General features: G+C 36.8%; 1 protein-coding gene across 3 annotated transcripts; it reads left to right on the plus strand.

Moving 5' to 3' along the window:
- The first annotated feature begins 8530 nt into the window (after window positions 1-8530).
- C1H5orf58 (chromosome 1 C5orf58 homolog) lies at window positions 8531-18050 on the plus strand. Of its 3 annotated transcripts, XM_072630940.1 has the most exons (5): window positions 8555-8635; window positions 9406-9503; window positions 11672-11721; window positions 12933-13030; window positions 17766-18050. In XM_072630940.1, exons 2-5 carry the CDS (start codon window positions 9423-9425, stop codon window positions 17918-17920), a joined length of 384 nt encoding a protein of 127 aa, XP_072487041.1. In that variant the 5' UTR covers window positions 8555-8635; window positions 9406-9422; the 3' UTR covers window positions 17921-18050. The 3 variants fall into 3 exon arrangements, with proteins under 3 accessions (XP_072487042.1, XP_072487041.1, XP_072487043.1); XM_072630941.1 differs by lacking the exon at window positions 11672-11721 and having other exon boundaries at window positions 8531-8635; XM_072630942.1 differs by lacking the exons at window positions 8555-8635; window positions 9406-9503; window positions 11672-11721 and adding an exon at window positions 9622-9758.
- The last annotated feature ends 2634 nt before the right edge of the window (window positions 18051-20684 follow it).

Raw genomic sequence — 20684 nt, forward strand, 5'->3', positions numbered from 1 at the left:
CACATGGCAAAGTCTGGAGAGTCAAAAGCACAGCCAGGAAGAGAATGAAACATGGCCATCTGGGATCTTTCCCCAAAATGGAGACCTTAGAAAGAATTCACCAATGGAAGAAAGGGTTTGCATAGTAGAAGGATATTCTAGGCTGAGACAGCTCTAAGTCTGCAAGGAAGTTTCAGGATGAGAAAGGAGCCAGGGTAGTAGTAATATCACAGGAGAGAAGCAGGGAGATACAAGAGAGGGTAGGAAGGTTGACTTGGCAATTGATTGGACATGCAGGGGGAACAAGTGAGGTTATAGGCTTTGGTGACTGGAAACATGGTAGTGCCTATCCTGGGAGGAAGTTAGGAAGAGGGGAGTTTGGGGGAAAGATAGTGAGTTCTGTTTTAGACATGTTGAGTTTAAGATAACGATAAGACATCCAGTTCAATGTCTAATAGGTAGTTGGAGATGTGAGCCTGGAGGTCAGGAGAGAAGTTAAGGCTGGCTGGATAAGGAGATCTGAGAATCATCTGAGAAGAGATGATGACTGAATCCATGGTAGTGAGTGAGATCCTAAGGGAAACAGTCTGGAGTGGAAAGAAAAGGCTGCCCAAGGACAGAGTCTTGAAGCATGCCCTGAGTTGAGGGGGTCAACCTGGGTAGAATTACATGAGAAATAAAGTGAAAAGGTACAAATAAAGGGGTCATAATATTACCAGACCTCCAAAAAGAAAAAAGGAATACTAATCAAAATGTATGATGTTAGTTAAAAATAAGCAAAAGTAGAATAGCAAAGAACCTTAGGTCAAAGAAAAGAAATGATTTGCTTAAGGTAGCTTGCAGCAAAACCAATTTGGTTTTGAGTTCTTTGGCTTTGAAGCCAACATCACACTGACCCTCTGAAGTGATTTTTAAGGCAGTGGAGTGCCATGGGAAAAATACTAGGTTTGAACTCAAAGGGTTTATATTTTGGCTCTCTTATTTACTACATGTGTATTCTTAGGTAAGTCACATAATCTCTAGGGGATTCAATTTCCTTATCTGTAATTTAAGGGGACTAGCTTCTAAAGACTCTTCCCGCTTTAAACATGTGATCTCTGGTCACTAAATTCTAGGATTTTAGAAAAAAAAGAAATTGTCAAGGGTAGCTATATTCCTCTTGGGCACACTCAAGGGGTCTTGGGCAATGTAAGGATCTGCCCGACCCCACCTCCCTAACTCCCTTATAGATCTGTTATTCCATAGAGTAATCTGACTTTCCCTCATAGCAGGGCAATCTCTAGCCTAGATTCCAGATTTTTTTCACCAACCAGTTCTGGTCAGCAGAGGTCCCCACAGGAGCATTTATTAGCTGGCAGGTCAGCTTCTTCAACGTCGTTAAGCATCTAGAATTTCTGGCAGCCCTCCCAAGGACTATTATCTCTTGGGCTGTGTAGAATTTGGGTTGAAGTAGACAAATAGTGTAAAGTCCACAGGGGTCCAGTTGCATAATGTTACCAACAGTATTACAGAGATGTTGTTGAGTAAGAATTTAAGTTTTCATGAGCCCAGTTATGAAATCATAAACCCATTCTAATAAGTGAACAAAACAGATCCCTTTAGATGAATCTTTTTGGGATAGAGATTGCCCTGCTAGATGGGGAAGTCAACTTGCTCTATGGAATTTACAAGGGTGTTGGGGAGATGGGGTGGAGCAAATCTTTACAGTGTTCTAGACCCTATGGGTATGTAGAAGAGGGAAATAGCTACCCTTATAAAACTTCTTCTGAAAGATCATTTTTCTCTCTGTCTCTGTCTCTCTCTCTTTATCTCTCTCTCTTTTTCTCTCTCTGTAGGGCAGCTAGGTGGCATGGTAGATAGAGTACCAGACCTGGTGTCAGGAAAGAGTTCAAATGTAGCCTCAGATACTTACAAGCTGTGTGACCATGGGCAAGTCACTTAACCCTATTTGCCTCAGTTTTTCATCTATAAAATGAGTTGAAGAAGGAAATAGCAAACCACTCCACTATCTTTGCCAAGAAAACCCCCAACGGGGTCACAAAGAGTTGGACATGACTGAACAATAACATCTATCTCTCTAACAGTCAAATGAGAATAAGAAAATGGTAATAACTATCTCCCATGAGGATCAAATGAAAGAATATATGTAAAGTGCTTTGTAATCTTAGAGGTTTACACAAATGTTAGCTATTATTATTATTACCATTATAGATGAGTTGAACATAAACATTCCTCAGACTTGCTAAATTCAGTTTCATGCTTAAGAATTTGTAATCAAGAGCACACATGCTGTTAGGTGGGATCAGTACATGGCTGTTCAGGGAAATCTGCCTTCTTCTGGGGCCACTTTCCTCTTGCCAGTCAGTAGTTTTATTTCCATTTTAATTTTCAGAGAGTTGGCCTCCCAGGAACAGCCTCTCGCTTGGAATCTGCGACTCTGTTGTGTGTTTATGCACTAAGCTTGCATGTAATTGACAAATTTAAATTCTGGTCATATTTCATTTATTACACCAACTCGGGGAAAAATCCTGGGCGAAAACCTAATTATAGCGAAAGTGCCATGAGGTAATTGCTGTGAAGGAACTCCTCCAGCAGCCAGGCTGCATATTTCATCCACCCATAAGATGATTATACTGACAAGGTTTTGAAAAATAATAAAATCTGTTTAATAAAAAAGAAACAAAATACCAGCATTTTCACACACAAAGTATTAAAACATCCTTCATTTTGGACAGATTCTAAGTCATTTGATTTTTATTCAAATAATGATCCATGGCCAAGATAGTTATTTTATTGAGAACCAAAATATCATTATCCTTCATACAGATGGTATTCTGAAGGTCTCTGGGCCTGTTTCCATTTAGACTAGCAATGTATCTGCTCCTCATAGGTCCATTACCTCTTTAATCTATATTCCACAGTAAAAAACAGACTCAACCTGAATGGTACCATTTGAAATAAAGAGATAGATGTTTTCTTGATTGACTAAAGTTCCTACCTAGAGAATGTTTCAGGTGCAGGAAAAAAACCCAACAACAAAACAAGGATACCTCTGTGCTCACAAACTTGTTAAAATAATGTCCCTGTATAATTTCTAGGGTAAGAACTTCTCTCAAAATATACATCAGCAGCTCTAAAAAGTCCCATACACTCATGTATGACTTCATTCAACCATCATCATCTACTGATTCATTAGATAAATATTTAATATGTGCATGCTGTATGCAGACCAAGATCAAGGCTGTGGATGATAACAAAACTGAGTGATAGGACTCTTGCTATCATGGATCTTAGAGCGTAATTCCCTTGTTGTTGCTCCAAATTTTCAGACATTTTTGTTTTTGTCTTACATCATCTTAATCAAAGTTAGCCACTGTAGAAGACTTTCAGAATTTCAGACATTAGTTTTATATATGTACACAGTATTGTATGATAAAAATGGTCTTGGAGATTAGAAGTCTGGGTTTTAGTTTTGGCTCTATCATGAACCAGCTTTGTAGCCTTTGGTGACTCCTTTAATCTCTTGATTCAGTTTACTCTTATGTAAAACAAGAGGCCTGAATTAGATGATCTTTTAGACTCTGGCCCACTCTGAAAATCTGATTCCAGAGAACACAGATGAATTATAGTCTTAAATTTTACACATATACACACATATGTATATATATATATATATATATATATATACATACATATGTATGTATTGTATTCATGGGGGCAGCTAGGCAGCTAGGTGGTACAGTGGATAGAGTGCCAGGCCTGGAGTCAGAAGACTCATCTTTGTTATTTAAAATCCAGCATCAGATACTTACTAGTTCTGTGACCCTGGACAAGTCACATAACTCTGTTTGCCTCAGTTTCCTTGTCTGTAAAGTGAGCTGGAGAAGGAAATGACAAACCACTCCAGTATCTTTGTCAAAGAAATCCCAAGTGGAGTCACAGATTTGGACATGATTGAAAAACAACTGAACAACAAAGATATGTGTGTGTGTGTGTGTGTGTGTGTGTGTGTGTGTGTGTGTGTGTGTGTGTATATAAACTAAAAAATAAACCAAGTAAATAAATATGGAAAATATATACACATCATACATATATACATATGTGTAAAATATATACATATATACCTACATATGTGTGCACACAACAAAAAAACAGAAACCAACAAAAACATTTAAATCTGAAAAATTGATGCAAATATTTTGCTTTCCATTTTGGAGCATGTGGACATCAGAAAGGAATAACAGTTTAAATTTAGGGAAAACATATGCTTGTCAGGATGCTAGAGAAAGAACTCCAAATCAAATCACCTGCCCATCCAATTAGGTGAACTTTGTTTTATGAATCAAAGTTATATAGCCTCGAAACTAGGAGTTCTTTATCCAAGATCTATGAACTCTTTAGAAATATACTTTGATAACTGTATTTTTAGGACAATTGCTTTCCTTTGTAATAATATACTTTTTATGCATTTACAAGCACTAACTCTAAGAAGGAGTCCATAGGTTTTGACACAGAAAAAATTAGGAAACCCAGATTAAGATCTTACTCAGCTCTGACTTAAGTAACTACACATAAGTTTTAGTTCAGCTCTGGATGAAGAGCTTACGGATTCTAGAAGAAATAGGATTAATAAGTACTCATCAGTTAAGAGACATTTAGAATTTAAAAGGGAAGAAAGAGTTGGTATTAATTAATAAACAGGAGTCAACCACATTCAAATAACAGTAAAAATCAGTAAGCCTCTGAAACAAAGTAAGAACAAGGTTAAGATACATTTTAACAGAACCAAGACCTATTCAGGCTCTCTAAATCAACATTTTCCTTGAGAAAATTCACAATGCTTTCCAAAACAGAGAAATTTTTGCTTCATTTAATAAACTGTCAGAGTGAGAGGAGTGTTAATATCAACCTCAAATTCAATCTTTTAATGTCAAGGGAAAATATGTCATTGTTTTAGAGGGCGAATGATAGAATTAAGAGCATATTTTATTTTGAGACAGAGAGAAAGAAATTCTCTGATTGGTGAGCTGATGGTTATAAACATAGCATTGTGAAGTATAAATCTTCCTGAGAAAGGAAGATATTTTCCAAAGGGAAAGTCACTGGGGGTGATCAGGAAACAAAGCTTACAGTGACTGTCAGAAAACATTAACCTGCTCTTCATGCCGAGACTTAGTCGTAGCTGCAACCTCGCTTACTTTTCTAATTATGAAAGGAGGAAAAAGAAAAACATCTCTGTTTTGCCCAAGGATGTTAGATTACCTATAACTGATTGTTTTAATTTGAACATCTGGATTTAGAAATTGTGTTGGATGGAACTGTCCAGGTACTGAACCTGAATGCATCATGTACTGCTCTTACTAGTTTGGGTGAGATGGGCTTTGTTAGCACCAACTCTTTTCAAATTGCAGAAAACATTTCACAAAGTATCTGCTGGGAGCGGGAGTGGGGAGAAAGGGAATAGAATAGAGAGCAATTTTTTCTCCCACCTAAGAGCCATAACATTTCAGGTAACAATGATCAATATAACTTTTCACCAATCATTTCTTTCATAATTTCAAGAAACGTATTTTTTCCTGAAGAAACAACTGACTACTTTAAACATAATATCAGTAACTCAAAGAAGAAAATCAAGTAAGGATTACACTTTTGATGTAAAGGGAGTTTTTCTTCCATCTGTGGCTGGGATCAAAATTTTGTTGGTGATACTGGCATCTTTATTTATCTGATTAAAATGAAGACATTGGCCAGAAAGATGGATCTTCATTCTTCTAACAGCAGATCTGTGACACATGCAGCAACACAGGTAATGAGAAAAACATATGCTTATGTTGCTATATCCCAGATGGTTAAATGTAACAAAAAAAAGTCTTCTAATTGTTCACTTCCATACAGGGGAATTTTCAAAAAGGGAGTTTATGTTCAGTCAGGAAACAAGTCTGTCTCTGAGGCTTCCAAAAGTCTGCACTTTTAATTGGTAATGAGCAGACAGATGATGTAAATGAGAGCTATGAGAGTTAGTGAAAGAAGAAGAAGCATTTACCCCAATTTGTTTTCCTGGAAATGAATGCTTCATGTCAAGAATGTGTAATAAAAACAACAAAGGCACTCCCATTCTGCACCATAAATGGCTTAATTACCTTGTTGCTGCACAACAGATTTGCCCTTTATGAGAGAATTTACCAGCTCTTTAATCCCTCTTATTTAATTAACATTAGAATCAGTGCTTACAACCTGTGTCGATGTCATAGCATATTATATTTGCAAACATAAAGGAAGATGGAGTTTTGATCATCATATGTTAGAGATACATTTTAAGGATAGCAGATTATCTTTTAAGGCTCCACTTTCTTGAAGAAAAAAATGTTTATAGGATTTCAAACAGAAAGGGTCATTAGAAATCATCTAATCCAACCCCTTCATTTTACACAAGAGGAAAGCGACAGCCAGAGAAGTTAATGTTATAATGGAGGAAGCAGTGAGCTTAGCGTTGGGGAGGACCTTACTCAAGTTGTATGAACTCTTTACAAATTACAAAGGGAAGTAATTATACTGAAATACAGTTATCAAAATATATATTTTAAAGAGTTCCTAAACCTTGGGGGAAGACCTTGGTTTGAATTGAATCTAACATATACTGTATGATCCTTGGCAAGTCTCTTAATTATCTGAGCCTGTTTTTCCAGCTATAAAATAGTACCTACTATAGTTCTAGGCACACAGTGGGTACTTAGTAAATCCATGGAAAGTTGATCAACAAAGTGTAAAAGTCTTCAGACCTGCTTTAGAGTCAGCATGCTATAAAGGAATTGGAGTCAGAGGACTTAGGTGTGAATCCCAACTATTATTTACTACCTTATATAACCCTGAGAAAATTGCTTACTCTTTTTTCTTCTCCTATGTAAAATTAGAAGTTGATAGCTAAATTTCCTGCTAGTTCTAAATCCTATGATTCCTTTGTACCGTGATATGGAACAGTGGAAAGAACACTGGCCTAGGTGTCAGAAGACCCAGATCTGAGTTCCAGCTCTACTCCTAAATTCACTGGCTTCCTTCAGGTTTCTTTCTTTCAGCCTTGCTTCCTTTCAGAAGCACCACAGTGGCACAACAGAGAGAGCAGTGTATTGGGAGTAAGGAAGAAAGGAAACAAGACTTTTAGAAATGTCTTCCAGCTATGAAATTCTCAGATTCTATATGCTGCACAAATCTGATTATTGTACAATATCAAACCTGAAAAGCACCTTTGAGATCACCCCAAAACCATCATTTTTAAAGGAAAAAATTGAGATCTAAAAGATTGATTCTTACATATCTCTTCTTCAGTAGCAAAAAGCAGAACTGATCTTAAATTTAAGACCTGAAACACCATCCCTATATTTCTACCTATACTGTTAGCCAACACCTAGCTGGTATTAACTGTTTTCACTCCTGCAGTCCTACTATATGGATTGGGGAAATAAGGGAAGCATACATGAACAATGCTGTTGCTTGTGTATAGATACACACACCATACACAGGCATTCTTATATATATAAACATATACATAAATACACAATGCACATTTACATATGCACAATACAATGGATATGTGCACATGTATATATACATATATGTATGTAAACACATATATGTATATACACATAAATGTTATACACATGTTTCATGTTATATATACATAACACATTATGCGTTATACATATACGTTATATAAAAACATATACATTTACATATAAACCCATATACATAACATATAATTTGATCATCTCAACAATTCTTGGAGGTATTATTATTATCAGCACTATTTTATAAACATGGAAATTGATTCACAGAGGGGTTAAGTGCAGCTAGGTGGTAGCGTGAATGGAGCGAAGGGCTGGGAGTCAAGAATTCCTGAGTTCAAATTCAGCCACAGACCCTGTGTGACTCAGGGCAAGTCACTTAACCCCGTTTGCCTCAGTTTCCTCCTCTGTCAAAGGAGCTTAAAAAGGAAATGGCAGACCTCTCCAGCATCTCTGCCAAGATAAATCCCCCAAGGGTGTCACGGAGAATCAGACAGGACAGAAAAATGACTAGACCCAAGTAAGTGACTTTGCCTAGGGTCCCAGGGCAGGGCAGAGGCAGCATCCTAGCTCAGGTCGTCCTGACTCGAGGCTCCTTCCCCTAGCCCCGGCACCTTCTTGTTTTAATAGTTATTCATATCTACTATAAAGTTAATATCTAATAAAAGCTATGGACATCTAATAAAAGTTATTACTATCTAATAAAAGATATCTAATGAAAGATAAACTATGTTTAATAGTCATCTGAGAGGACAGCGAGTTGCCAGCCTTCCTGGAGGCAGTCTCACAGGGGCATTGGGGTCAAAGCTGCTCCGTGCCCTTGAGCAGCCCCTCACGCTGCGCCCTGCACTGCAGACCGTAGGACTTTGGTCAGAAGAGACCTGAGGACGCGCTCTTGCCTGGAGCCCTAAAAGACGCACCAGGAGAGAGGCTTGGCGCCGGCTGCACTACAAGCCCCAGCATGCATCGGGAGAGAAGGAGCGACCAATCAGAAATACGCAAGCCGCCCTAGATCCCGGCATGCTCTGGGGAGGCCGGTTCGGAGCTCTCCTCTACGGGGCGGGGCGGCCGGTGGTGGCTGTCCCTGCGAGGCGGAGGTGGGCTCTGGTGGGGCTTGGTGGGGCGTGGGAGGAAGCCACGTCCTCTCTGGAGGCAGAAATGGACTTTTTTGGGATTCAGGTTGAGGGTTGGCACGGGAGAGTACGCGTGTTCCGGATTTCCCCCGGTAGTTGTCCCGTGGGCGGGGCCCGCTCCCCGCCTCCCTTGAGCCCTCGGTGGCGGGGGAGGGGCTGCGGAAGTGGGGGCAGTCCTCTCTGCCCGCAGACCAACCTCACCGAACCCCCGTAGCCCTGTCTGTGAGGAGGTGGGGTGAGCCAGTTACCCCTATTTTGTGGCTTAGGCTGTCGGGGCGCCAGTAGGTGAAGTCACCCGGCCGCAGCCTGATTGCAGCCAGTACTTAAAAGCCTGGTCCTTCTGGTGTGGAAGCTGCCTCTGCCCGTGCAGATGAAACGACCCCCTGAATTTATAGCCTGAGTTGCCTTGGGGTTCAGGGAAATAAAGTTTCTGAGGGAGCGCTCGAATTCAGGACTGCGAATAGGAGATCGGGGAGTCCGCGCAAAGTCCGAAATCTAGCAGCTCGTTAGAACCCGAGCTCCTCGGAACCTGCTGGTTCGGAACTGTACCCACCTCCAGAGGAACACGTGGTGTTGTGTTTAAGGCGCTTCGGGCAGAGACGGACTCTAGGAAGGAGGGAGTGAATTGTCCAAGACGAAGACTCGGATCGCCGGTCAAACTAGAATGAATTCGAATATTCACTAATTACTCACTAAATAACGTTTCTGGTTTTATTCCTTCCACCCTTTCATAGGCTCTTGTACACCACGGATGTGCAAACGTCAGTGCTGCCCGAGCTGCCAGCCTCGAAGGCTTGAGAGTGTGTCTGCAGGGGCCAGGTGCTGCGTACAGGTGATCTGTTGTTGTTACTGTTAACCAGATTCTGTTGGTTGTACTGAGATGGACATGGAGCTAGTGTCTGAGCCTGTGAGGCTGCACCTGGATCTCACCATCGTCTCTGTTCTTCAGCATCTCCTGCAAGCCCTTTGAATAAAGTGGCATCAAGTGGGAGAGGAATAAGCCTGTTCTGGACTCCGAGGGAACTTCCCTTCTCAGCCCATTAGCTCCCTAGGGGACCCTTTCCTTATGTGTTCTTCAAATCAGATGGTAGGATGGATAGTGGCAAAAAAATCCCTGGCCTGGGAGTTAGAAGATCTGAAGTGTCACGAATTAACTGTGTGGTTGAGCAAAACATTTCATTGTTCTTTGCCTCAGTCTCTTCATCTATAATAGCTACATAATATAGATTGTATGTATATACATATTGTATATGTATATATGTGTATATATACATATATGTGTATGTATATATATATGTACATATAGCTGTTATGTAGTAGCACTTTTTGCAATGTTTTTCTCAGAGCAAGCCTATGGTATTCCCATTTTAAAGATGATCAAAGAGATTCTGAGAGTTTGTATCCTTGGTCACATAATTAGTAAAGAGGAGAGCTAGAATTCAGGCTCAGGTCATCTGACTTTTACTATCTACTATCTCATGTTGTCTCAAAAATTAGAAGAGTTGGAATTATATAATCTCTAAAAGCCCCTTCTAGTGCTTTCATCCTATGAGTATCTAGAATCTTCTTTCTGATCTAGCATGCAAACGGAAGTAACTTGACTGTCAGTCCTGTGGTAGTATTTAAGAATTAATGAGCATGAAGACTTGAAACAAAAATTAAGATTGTAAAAAAAAAAAAATCACTCACTTCTTTTACAGATACTCTGCCTTGAGCATTGTGTATTTTAAACAGTGGACTATATGCCCTTAGGGTTAATATATCTGATCCAGGCAGAAAACAAAAATACCAATTCTTTGCACTAAAATTTAGTTTGTTGTAGCCATTATGAATAATAATCTGGAGCAATAAGCCTAAAGTCGCATGTCTTTTGCTCCAGACTAGAAGATATTCTTCAGGGAAGGCAGGACCACATCTTGTACTTTTAAACATTTATACATAAGGATAGTGTTTGTCTATAGTAGGCATTTTTTGAATGCCTGTCAAATAATTGCACTTGAAATGAATGAAATTTTTATGTTGCTGAATTTTTCTTTTAGTTGGAACATTTATGAATTATATCACCAAAGTGGAAAATCCTAGATTAAATAAATAATCAAGCTATTACATGAAAAAAGTCTTTTTTTATACGACTCAGAATAGTTGTGCCATTCAGTAATAGTAGGTGATAGTTTAAATTAACATTAGCTGATTATATTATTAGTATCTAAAATCTAAACTATTATTTTTCATTTTTATGTCATTGTTTCCATTGTAATGGCCCCATCTTGTGGCAATAGTTTGATTAAGAAAGGACTTCATTAATAGCTTTCATTGAAAGCATCTCCACTCTTCCAGGTACTCACTCTAGAAAACTGGCTAGCTGTCTTTGACTCTCTTCCTCACTCCCATTATCTTATTGGTTGTCAAGTCCTGTCCTCCACGATATTTTATACCTGTTCTCTGCTCACACTGCCATCCTAGCTGAGACCCCTATTTCCGTTTTTTCTAGATCAGGGATGGGGAACCCACAGCCTTGAGGCCACATTGGCCTTCTAAGTCCTTGGGTGCGGCCTTTTGACCGAGTCAGAGTTTTACAGAACAAATCCTTTTATTAAGGGGATTTGTTCTGTGAAGTTTGGATTCAATCAGAGGGCCACAGTTAAGGACCTAAAGGGCCGCATGTGGTCTTGAGGCTGCAGGTTTCCCATCCCCATAGGTTATCAGAAATGGCCTTCTAATCAGACTCTGCCTTTAGTCTCCACTTTCTAGTCCATTTTTCACATAGCTATCAAAACTAATTTATATATCAGGTGACTACAGTGCTATGTTAAAATCCACCAGTGGCTTCACTGTTGCCTATATTATAAAATACAATCTCCTGAGCTTGGCTTTTAAAGCTTTTTATAATCTGATTTCAACTTAGTTTCCTGACTTTATTCATAGGCTGCCAGCTGTTCTTTAATTTTACCTTGCCCTCTCCCACTTCCATGCAGTTACGCTAACTTGTAATATTTTCAGGGGTGTGCTGAAGACAGCTGTAATCTGGCAGAGATTGTTAAATTTTCATTGTGAGTATCTGTACTTCAGAAATCAGTAGTTACTACAACGAGAATTGATTTATTTTTTTGTTCATTGTTTAGACGTAAGTGTTAATAATGCAGATTTATCTTAAATATATGCATGTGTTTTCCCTCAGAGAGTCTGGTCATTGAACATTTACCATTGTACCCTTGGATATACTCCTTTAGCATCTATGCCTGTTGAAATCTAACGTTTCTTTTATGGCCCAGTTCAGAAATTCTTCAGTAACCTTCTCTTATCCTCTCAGTTGAAAATGATTTCTTCTTTCTCAAATTTTCTTATAGCACATTGCTTCAATTTTTCATTTTCCTTTAGTATTTCTACCCTGTATTGTACTATTTTTGTACATTTCTCTTATCAGTATTAGATTATAAGCTTCTGGAAGCCAAGGAATAATGATATTTTTTATCTTGGTATTCCCTAATGTATTGCAGAGTGTCTTGCACATGCTTAATAAATGTTTGTTGAATTGAATAACCTATCTGGAAAAATGTTTTCATTTGGAAAAATAACATACAACAAAATGACCTCATAAATGACTGCAATTTTCTCACTTAGATTTAGTCCTTAGAAAAGAACTAAACAAGACACTTTGGGTTTAAAAATTAAATTTATTGATATCTTTTTTAGCATCTTCATTTTTGAATGTATCACTCTTCCTTCCTCAACCTAGAGAGATGTCTCTTATAACAAAGAATTTTTTAAAAAAGAGTGAAAAAAAGGCAGTTGAGCAAAAACATTAGCCAACTTTGACAGTATATTCAGTGTTCCATGCTAACAGTCTACCACACCAAAAGTAATACCATATTAATACCATAGTGCCATACCAGAGAGGCACATTTCTTCATCTCTTCTTTAGGACTACGCTTGGTATTGTAGTTAAATGATACTCAGTTTCATTTTTATCATTCTTTCCATTTCCATTATTATTGTATATAATATTACTCTTACTTCCCTCTGAATGAGTTCATAAATCTTCTCATCTTTGCCTGAATTCTATCATTTCTTGTAGCATAATATTCTAATATATACACATATATGCATATATATAGATATAGGTATATCTATATATATGGATAGATAGATATTCCAAAATTTCTTTGCCAATTCTCCAATTAGTGGGCATCTGCTCTAAAAAATATATTTGAAAGTAACTTGCAGTATTTCTATTTTGCCAATTTTTATTTTTGTTTTTCAGCCAAATGTTTCAGAATTATATTGATGACCAGCAGATCAACTTGAAAGCTATAATTAAAAATATAGAAAAAATTTCTTTGGATCTGAAGAAGATGAATGGTAAATATGAAGTCAAATTGCTTGCATATTATTGTTATAAAAGAAGAGGAGAGCCAGTGTGCATCTCTGTTCTGCTTAATTAACTTATTCCCCCTTCCTGTGGTTGACTATTAAATTTTTGGGCCAGAAAGTATTTTTATTTTGTGGCTAAAACAGTGCCACAAATGAAATTGTGCCAAATTAATCACCTGATCACTGAATTTTAGAGCTGACAGGAAACGAAAATATCATCTGGTATTTAGTTGGAAGTCTGGAGGTTTGGGTTATAATAAGGGATCTGCCACCAAATAGCTTGTGACCCTGGTTAAGTCACAGCCATTCTGAACTTTAGCTACCTCATGTGAAGAGACCAAATACTAAGATCCTTTCATTTCTAATATTCCATGATTTTCTTTTATTAGTTATGTATTCTTCATCTGTCACAATAGAGGTGTTTATGAAAATATTTATGTAAAATTTTAGTAGATCAGAATTTACCTTCACCAAGTTAACTAGATTACCAAAAAACCTCTCACATTAAAGTACTTTTTTTTTTCTTGGTAATTACAATCATTACCCTCCCCCACTTTTTCTAAATTCAGATTCATATAAACCTGGTTTTCTTAAGGCAGTTTCCCAACCAGAGATTGAAATAGGAGAGACTGGACAAAGAGCCAATCAGAACATCCAGAAGAAAGACAACACAATGACATCTGGTTTGCAGTACGAACAGGACTTAAACCTTGGTACTGCAGAGTCCCATTCTGAAATTGAAAGGGGAGACAAGAAGTAACTACTGCATCTAGGGTTCATGAGGCGAGGGAGAACTTCATCTAACACAAAGTCCCAACCTAGAAACTGAAACTAAAGATATGAATAAACAGAAGAAAACTGATACAGTTATGAAATGCTATGGATTAAGAGAATCCCAAGATGAAATCCCAGAAGAAGAAACAACTCTGTTACAACTGTAAGGAGAATCTCAGAACAATAATTGACTGGCAACAAGGACTCTAAGAGTGTATGGAAAAGATAAAGCAAAACTTGAAACAAGAAATAAAATTAGAGCGTTTAGAGAAAAATGGCTTACAAGAGAGACTGAAAAATCTTCTAAAATAAGTAGAAGCTTTGAAAAATAGAATGGAGCAAACAGGACTCAATGGTTCAATAAGACAACAAGAAATATTTGAAGTAAAAAAAAAAAGAAAAGTTAGAAGAACAAATGAAGTATCTGCTAACAAAAACAACTGACCTGGAAAACAGATCAAGGAGACATAATTTAAGAATCATTGGACTTCCTGAAGACTAGGAACAAACAAAAACTCTGGAAACTACATATCAAGAAATCATCAAAGAAAACTGTGCAAAACTTTTAGAATCAGATGGCAAAATAAAAATAGAATCCAGAGGTTACCTCCAGAAAGAACTCTGAGGTTGAGTACACCCAGAAATGTAACCAAAATCCAAAGATTCCTAATCAAAGAAACAATACTACAAGTAGCCAGAAAAAAGAGATCAAGTACCAGCGTACCACAGCTACGATCACACAAAATTATTCAACCATTACTTTAAGGGGAAAAAAAAACTTGGAAAACAATATATCAAAAAGTCAAAGAGAAAGGTCTACACCCAAGAACAACATATCCTGCAATATAGTCATACAGGGCAAAAAAAAAAAAATGGACCTTTAATGCAATAGAGAATTTTCAGACATTCCTATTGAGAAAATCAGGGCTGGATAGAATCTTTGAAACACAGACAAACCTAGAAAGAAAAACCTAGCAAGGTAGATTCATTTGAGTGGGATAAATTATGATCAAATTGTTTTACCTACTAATGAGGGGGAAAGAGACATTTAGAACCCCGTTGTCTGCAAGACACTGCAATTACTTTAAATTTAAACTTAGGAAATGAATGTGGTTTTATGAGATTTTGTTTGTTTACCATAAGATAAAGAACAGGTGGGAAAGAGAATATACTAGAATTCACTAGGTAAAGTGAGAAAGAGGATGTAAGGAAGCTAATGTTATCTCTTATAATTAGAATATGTCAAAAAGAATATACAAATAGGAGAGGGTAGAGGGAACAGTCATTAATTTCATGAACCTTCCTTTCTTATCTGAAGCAGGCCAAATAAGGTAGAACACACACACACACACACACACACACACACACAAGCTTTAGTGTTGAAATACTTTATAACCAAAAGGACAGCAAGTAAAAGGAGAGCAAGTAGAAAGATTGATGAGGAAATTGTCACAAGCAAAATAAAATACATTTACAAAGGAGTAGCTATAAAGGAAGAATTAAAAGAATAATAAGAAAGGGTTAAATCTGTCTTATTTAGATGAAAGTAGAAAAGGCAAAGGAGTGAGATCAGAAGACTCCAATTATAAGTTACTAGTGTTGATCCCTTTACTTTTAACCACTTTTTGTTGTTTAGAATAGAAGGTAGTATGGATATGATGGAGGAAGAAATGTAGCAGTCATAACTTTGTGAATGGGGTAGACGTGAAACTGAAGGGGATAATATAATGAAGAAAGCAAAATCTAACAATGCATTTTAAATAAAACAGATTCTCACAAAGATAAATGATGGGCTAGAAAAAAATTCTTATGTTTCCAAATGAATTTTTAAAAAGTAGAACTGGCAACCATGATCTCAATCAGAACAATAGTAAAATTGGGAATAGGTCAAATAGATAAATAGGAAAGCTACATTATACTTATGTTTTATACTATACTGCATTATAGATAATGAAACAACATAGAAACTAAGTGTATTGGTAGTGAATACCAATTCTAAATACTTAAAGGAGAAGCAAATTAGTTATAGAGAGAAACAAAAAATGAGAATAATCTTAAACAGAGAGGAAACAAAATCCTCACTATTCACAGATGATATGATGGTTTACCAAGAGAATCTTTGATATTCAAGCAAAGATTAATTGAAAAAATTAACAACTTCAGCAAAGTAGCAGAATATGCAGTAAACCCATAAAACTAATGAGAATTTTGGTAAATTACTAATACAACTAACCTGAGGAGATAGGAAAACAAAGAATATTCGAGATAACTATAGACTATATAAAATATTTAGGAATCAACCTACCTATCATTGTGCATGTAAGACTTCATTTAGTACAACTATAAAATACTTTGCTGAAATAAAGAACAGTTTAAATAATTGGTTAAACGTTAATTCTTAGTGATTGGGTAATGGTAATAGGATAAAATGACAATACTACCTCAGTTTATATACTTAGTACCATAGCAGTCAAAAAGTACCATAGCAGTCAAAATAGTAGGAAGGAGTTACTTTAGAACTAGATAAAAAAATAAAATTCATCTGGCAGAATAAAAAGTCAAGAATTTTAAGAGAAATAATGAAGAAAAAGGAAAAAAAAGTAAAAGGTAAAATGGACAGTTTTGATTACCTTAAATTGAAAGCATTTGTATAAGCAAAATAACTCCAGTTAGAGTTAGAAGAAAAGGAATTGGAAATAACCTTTACAGAAAATTTCTTTGATAAAGGTCTAATAGCCAAGATACATAGAGAATATATATATGTATTTATATATATATGTATATATCATATATATGTTTAAGAATAAGAGCCAGTCTCCAATAGTCAAGAGATATGAAAACTGTTGACACAATATGAAAACATACTCCAAATAACTAATAGAAAAAAGCAAATTGAAACAGCTTTGAGATCCTGACACCCACACCTCAAATTGATAAAAATTACAAAGAAGAAAAATAACAATTGTTAGAAGCATTGTGGGAGAACAGTGTGGGTGGAGCTCCAAACTGGTTTAGCTATTCTAAAGAACAATTTAGAACTGTTCTTGAAAAAGTCACTAAACTGTGTTTACTCCTTGATCCAGCAGTTCATGATCTATCTATCCAAGTAGATCAAAGATAAAGGAAAAGGATCTATAAGAGAATATAGTAATCTTTAAAAAAAACTGAAAATAAAATACATACTTATCAATTGGAGAATGGCTGAATGAATTATAGTGTATGTAATAGAATATTATTTTGCATAAGAAATTGTAAAGATGATGAATTCAGAGAAAGATTGAAAAACTCATTTAAACTGATGCAGAGCTAAATGAACAAAAGATCAACAACGTAAATTCCACAGTGACAAAAACAATAATATGAAGAAACAAAATTTGAAAAGCTTTTGGACTCTGATCAAAATAGTGAAGAATAATGACTTCAAAAGACTGATAATGAAACATACCTCCTACTTCTTGACAGTAAGGTAAAGGAAATGTTCTGAAGAATAGGATTTGGTTCCTCAGACTGGCCAAAATGTTAAGATTACTTTTACTGCACTATACATATTTGTTATAAGGGAAGGTTTCTACATGAGTTGATATTGTAGCAGTTGTAGGCTAATGGGTAGGTGATAGGTACACAGTGAAAGAGCACCAACCAAAACTATTTTAATGCAAAGAATAAAAAATGGAGAAGGGGGATACAAATACCAATTTTGTACTTTATTAAATTTAAAACATACATATGCATATATACACATATGTATATATACATGTCTATATGTGTATATATATATAATGACCTAATAAGTTTAATTTCTCATATAAGCCTTTTGTTTTTTCTTATATTGAAATGTATGTTTGTTAATCATTGTTTACAGTAAAAAATTATTAAAGAATTTTAAAATGTGTGCTAAAACAATGACAATATGGTTAATGACTTCAGCAATCTTTTTTTTTCTATACAGAGCTCACCAATTTACTTCTGTGTGATCTTATTTTGCATTTTAGTCACCCTGTGAAGACAGAAGTGATAGCAAAAATAGAAGAAAACAACATTGTTTCTGAAGAGTTTAAAATATCAGATCAATCAGAGTTAGTTCCTACTTTGAGCAATATCTGACATAGATAAAAGGCAAGAATTTCCCATTTGTTTCCAAATTGTTAAATTATATGAATAAAGGTAATTGTAGACTTTTTAAATGAGGATGTTGTTAAAACTTTTATTAAATGTTAACTGATTTGGAAGGTAATTTTGTATTGTTTCTTAGTGCTTCTCAACTTTTAAACAGTGGTTAATTTCAACTGATATGCCCTTTTAAATACTAGTGAGGTAAATGAATGACATGAAATTGTCCAAGGGACAAAGAACTTGACCCTTTATCCTAAGGGTGACTTTAATCCCACTTAGGGGAAAAAGGAGTTACTATATTCACTAATGATAGACCTATCACATTTACTGTTTTCCACTTTTGTCAATGGTGTCCAAACCTTTTGTTCCATTTGTCCTCAAATTCACCTTCCAAACACTGTCCCTACCAGTTAATTTGAACCCTGCAGTACATTGGACCTAATGCTGGATTTGAGGTTAGTAAACCTTGGCTCCAATACTGTTTCTTCCATATATTATTTTTGTGGCATTTGCCAAGTCATTTTGTCTTTCTGGGCCTCCTTTTCCTCATCTGAAAAAAAAAAATACAACAACAGAAGAAGAGGCCTGCTTTAGGTAATCTCCACTGTCCCTTCAGGTTATACACTTATGATCCTTCTTTGGTGTCTTTATAGATAGTAATAGTTGAATGAAACAAAAGAGCATAAATAAGATCATCTCCCATGTTAAGCCAACATACAAAGTTCATGGACACTGTACAGCTCTGGAGTTCTGCAGCCTGTCTACACAATAAAAGCTCCCTGCAAGCCCTCTGGTTATATTGACCCCCTTTTTGAGAAACTGAGTTAATAGTGTACATTTTCTTGAACCACACTATCTTTGCTCTGATGAGTTAAACATTATTCTATATCCATTACTGCACATTCATATCACTTGAGAAAAAATGCTGATAAAGGATATCTCTAGCCCTTAGAAAAATTATATTTTTGCCAGAAAGCCAAAGAGAAACTGCCCATTGAAAAATATTGTTTAGAATCTGAATTTTAGAATTAGAAGAGATCTGAGGAACCGTCTTGTCCAACACCCTCATTTTACAATAGAGAAACAAGACAAGATTCTTTCACTGAAATCTTTGCCCAAGCAAGAGTCAGTATGACATTCACTGATTCACTCGTTTAATGAACAGTTATTTATTAATGCATAATTAATTTGGTGATATCTACCTGCCAGGCCTAGAGGCCTGTGTGGGCTACCCGAGTCTTCTTACCTCACCTCCGAGGTCTTCGGTTGGCCAAAACCGGATGCTCATATGAGAGAAAGGACGTTCTAGAGTCGAACAAGGGTTGAGCTTTATTTCAGGGTCTAGTTACAAGTGCAGGGGGGTCTTCCTTAGGAGGAAGAGGGGGAGATTTCCTAAGGAGGCTAGGATCTTAAGGGATTGGAAGTAGAAGTACAAGCGGAGAGAGAGGGGGAGGGGAGAGAGGAAAGAAGAGAAGCGGAGCCTACTGTCCTCTTGGCTCCTCACGTGCTAAGAGAGCTTTCAGGCTTCCTCAATCCTACTTAACCTTCAGCCACACAGTTTGCATCTGAATACCGTGCTGTTAGATAACAATAGTGTGCCCAGATCCGGGACGACCTCGAGGGCAGGGAGACTCCACCCATCACGTATCTCCCGGGGAGAGGCGGAAATACCCGAGCTAGCCGAGCTAGCTCAGTCTGACCTTCTCGAATCCCCGCTGTTCATGGAGGGCCTCGTAAGACTCTAAGATTTAGAAGTCCCACTTTTACCCGCCTGAGACCGTCCACACGGATTTGAACTTCCAATCCCAACATCTACCTATTTTTTCAAACATTTTATGTAGTATTGAAATTATTTTTTTAAATGTTTGGTAGAATTCACTGATAAATCCATCTAGTCCTGAGATTTTTTTTCTCTTTTGCAAGCTCATTTATGGCTTGTTCAATTTCTTTTTCTAAAATAGAATTATTTAAGTATTCTAAGTCCTGGTCTATTAATCTGGGCAATTCATATTTTTGCAGATATTTATCCATTTCATATAGATTGTCAGTTTTCTTGTCCAATGGTTGGGCAAAATAACTCCCAATAATTTCTTTTATTTCTTCTTCATTGGTTATGAATTCACCTTTTTCATTTTTTTTATGCTGGCAATTTGATTTTCCTCTCTCTCCTTCTTAACATTGAACTTATGGGAAATAGGGAGTTAGGTTCTTGCAACCACCAAAAACTGATCTTTTGCTACAATTTTCTGTATAAAATTCTCTACAACAAAACATTAGTTCTGGTAATAGTCACCTTTCCCAACACAATAACCATGTAATAGCCAATAAAATGCAAGGGAGAGGAGAGACAATGCTGGTCTGGACAGGGAAGGTCAGAAGTGATCCCTTTTGTCTTTGGGGTTAAAATATGCCTTGTGGAAAGCACATACCTGGCAATAAGTCCCCAGCCTAGCCAGACCTTGGGATTCCTGCAAAGAGCAGCTCAGTTTGTTAGGTATGCTGTGCTGCTTCACTTCACCAGACCCACTGGCAGAACACTTGGGAGCCTGGCGGGACAGACAGTACGGGAGGAGGGATGTGCTCTGGAAAGCCTGCAAGAGGGTGGGGGTAACCACCATCTCATTTACCCACAAATTTCTCCATTTTTACAATTCCTTCATCCCACATGTGAGAGCTTACTTTAACACTGGAGCAGATTCATGAACACTTTTATGAATACTTTCCTTCTTTTTGCACATATAAACTCTTGCACATC

Source organism: Notamacropus eugenii, chromosome 1 (genome assembly GCF_028372415.1).
Source record: "Notamacropus eugenii isolate mMacEug1 chromosome 1, mMacEug1.pri_v2, whole genome shotgun sequence".
NCBI lineage: Eukaryota > Metazoa > Chordata > Mammalia > Diprotodontia > Macropodidae > Notamacropus > Notamacropus eugenii.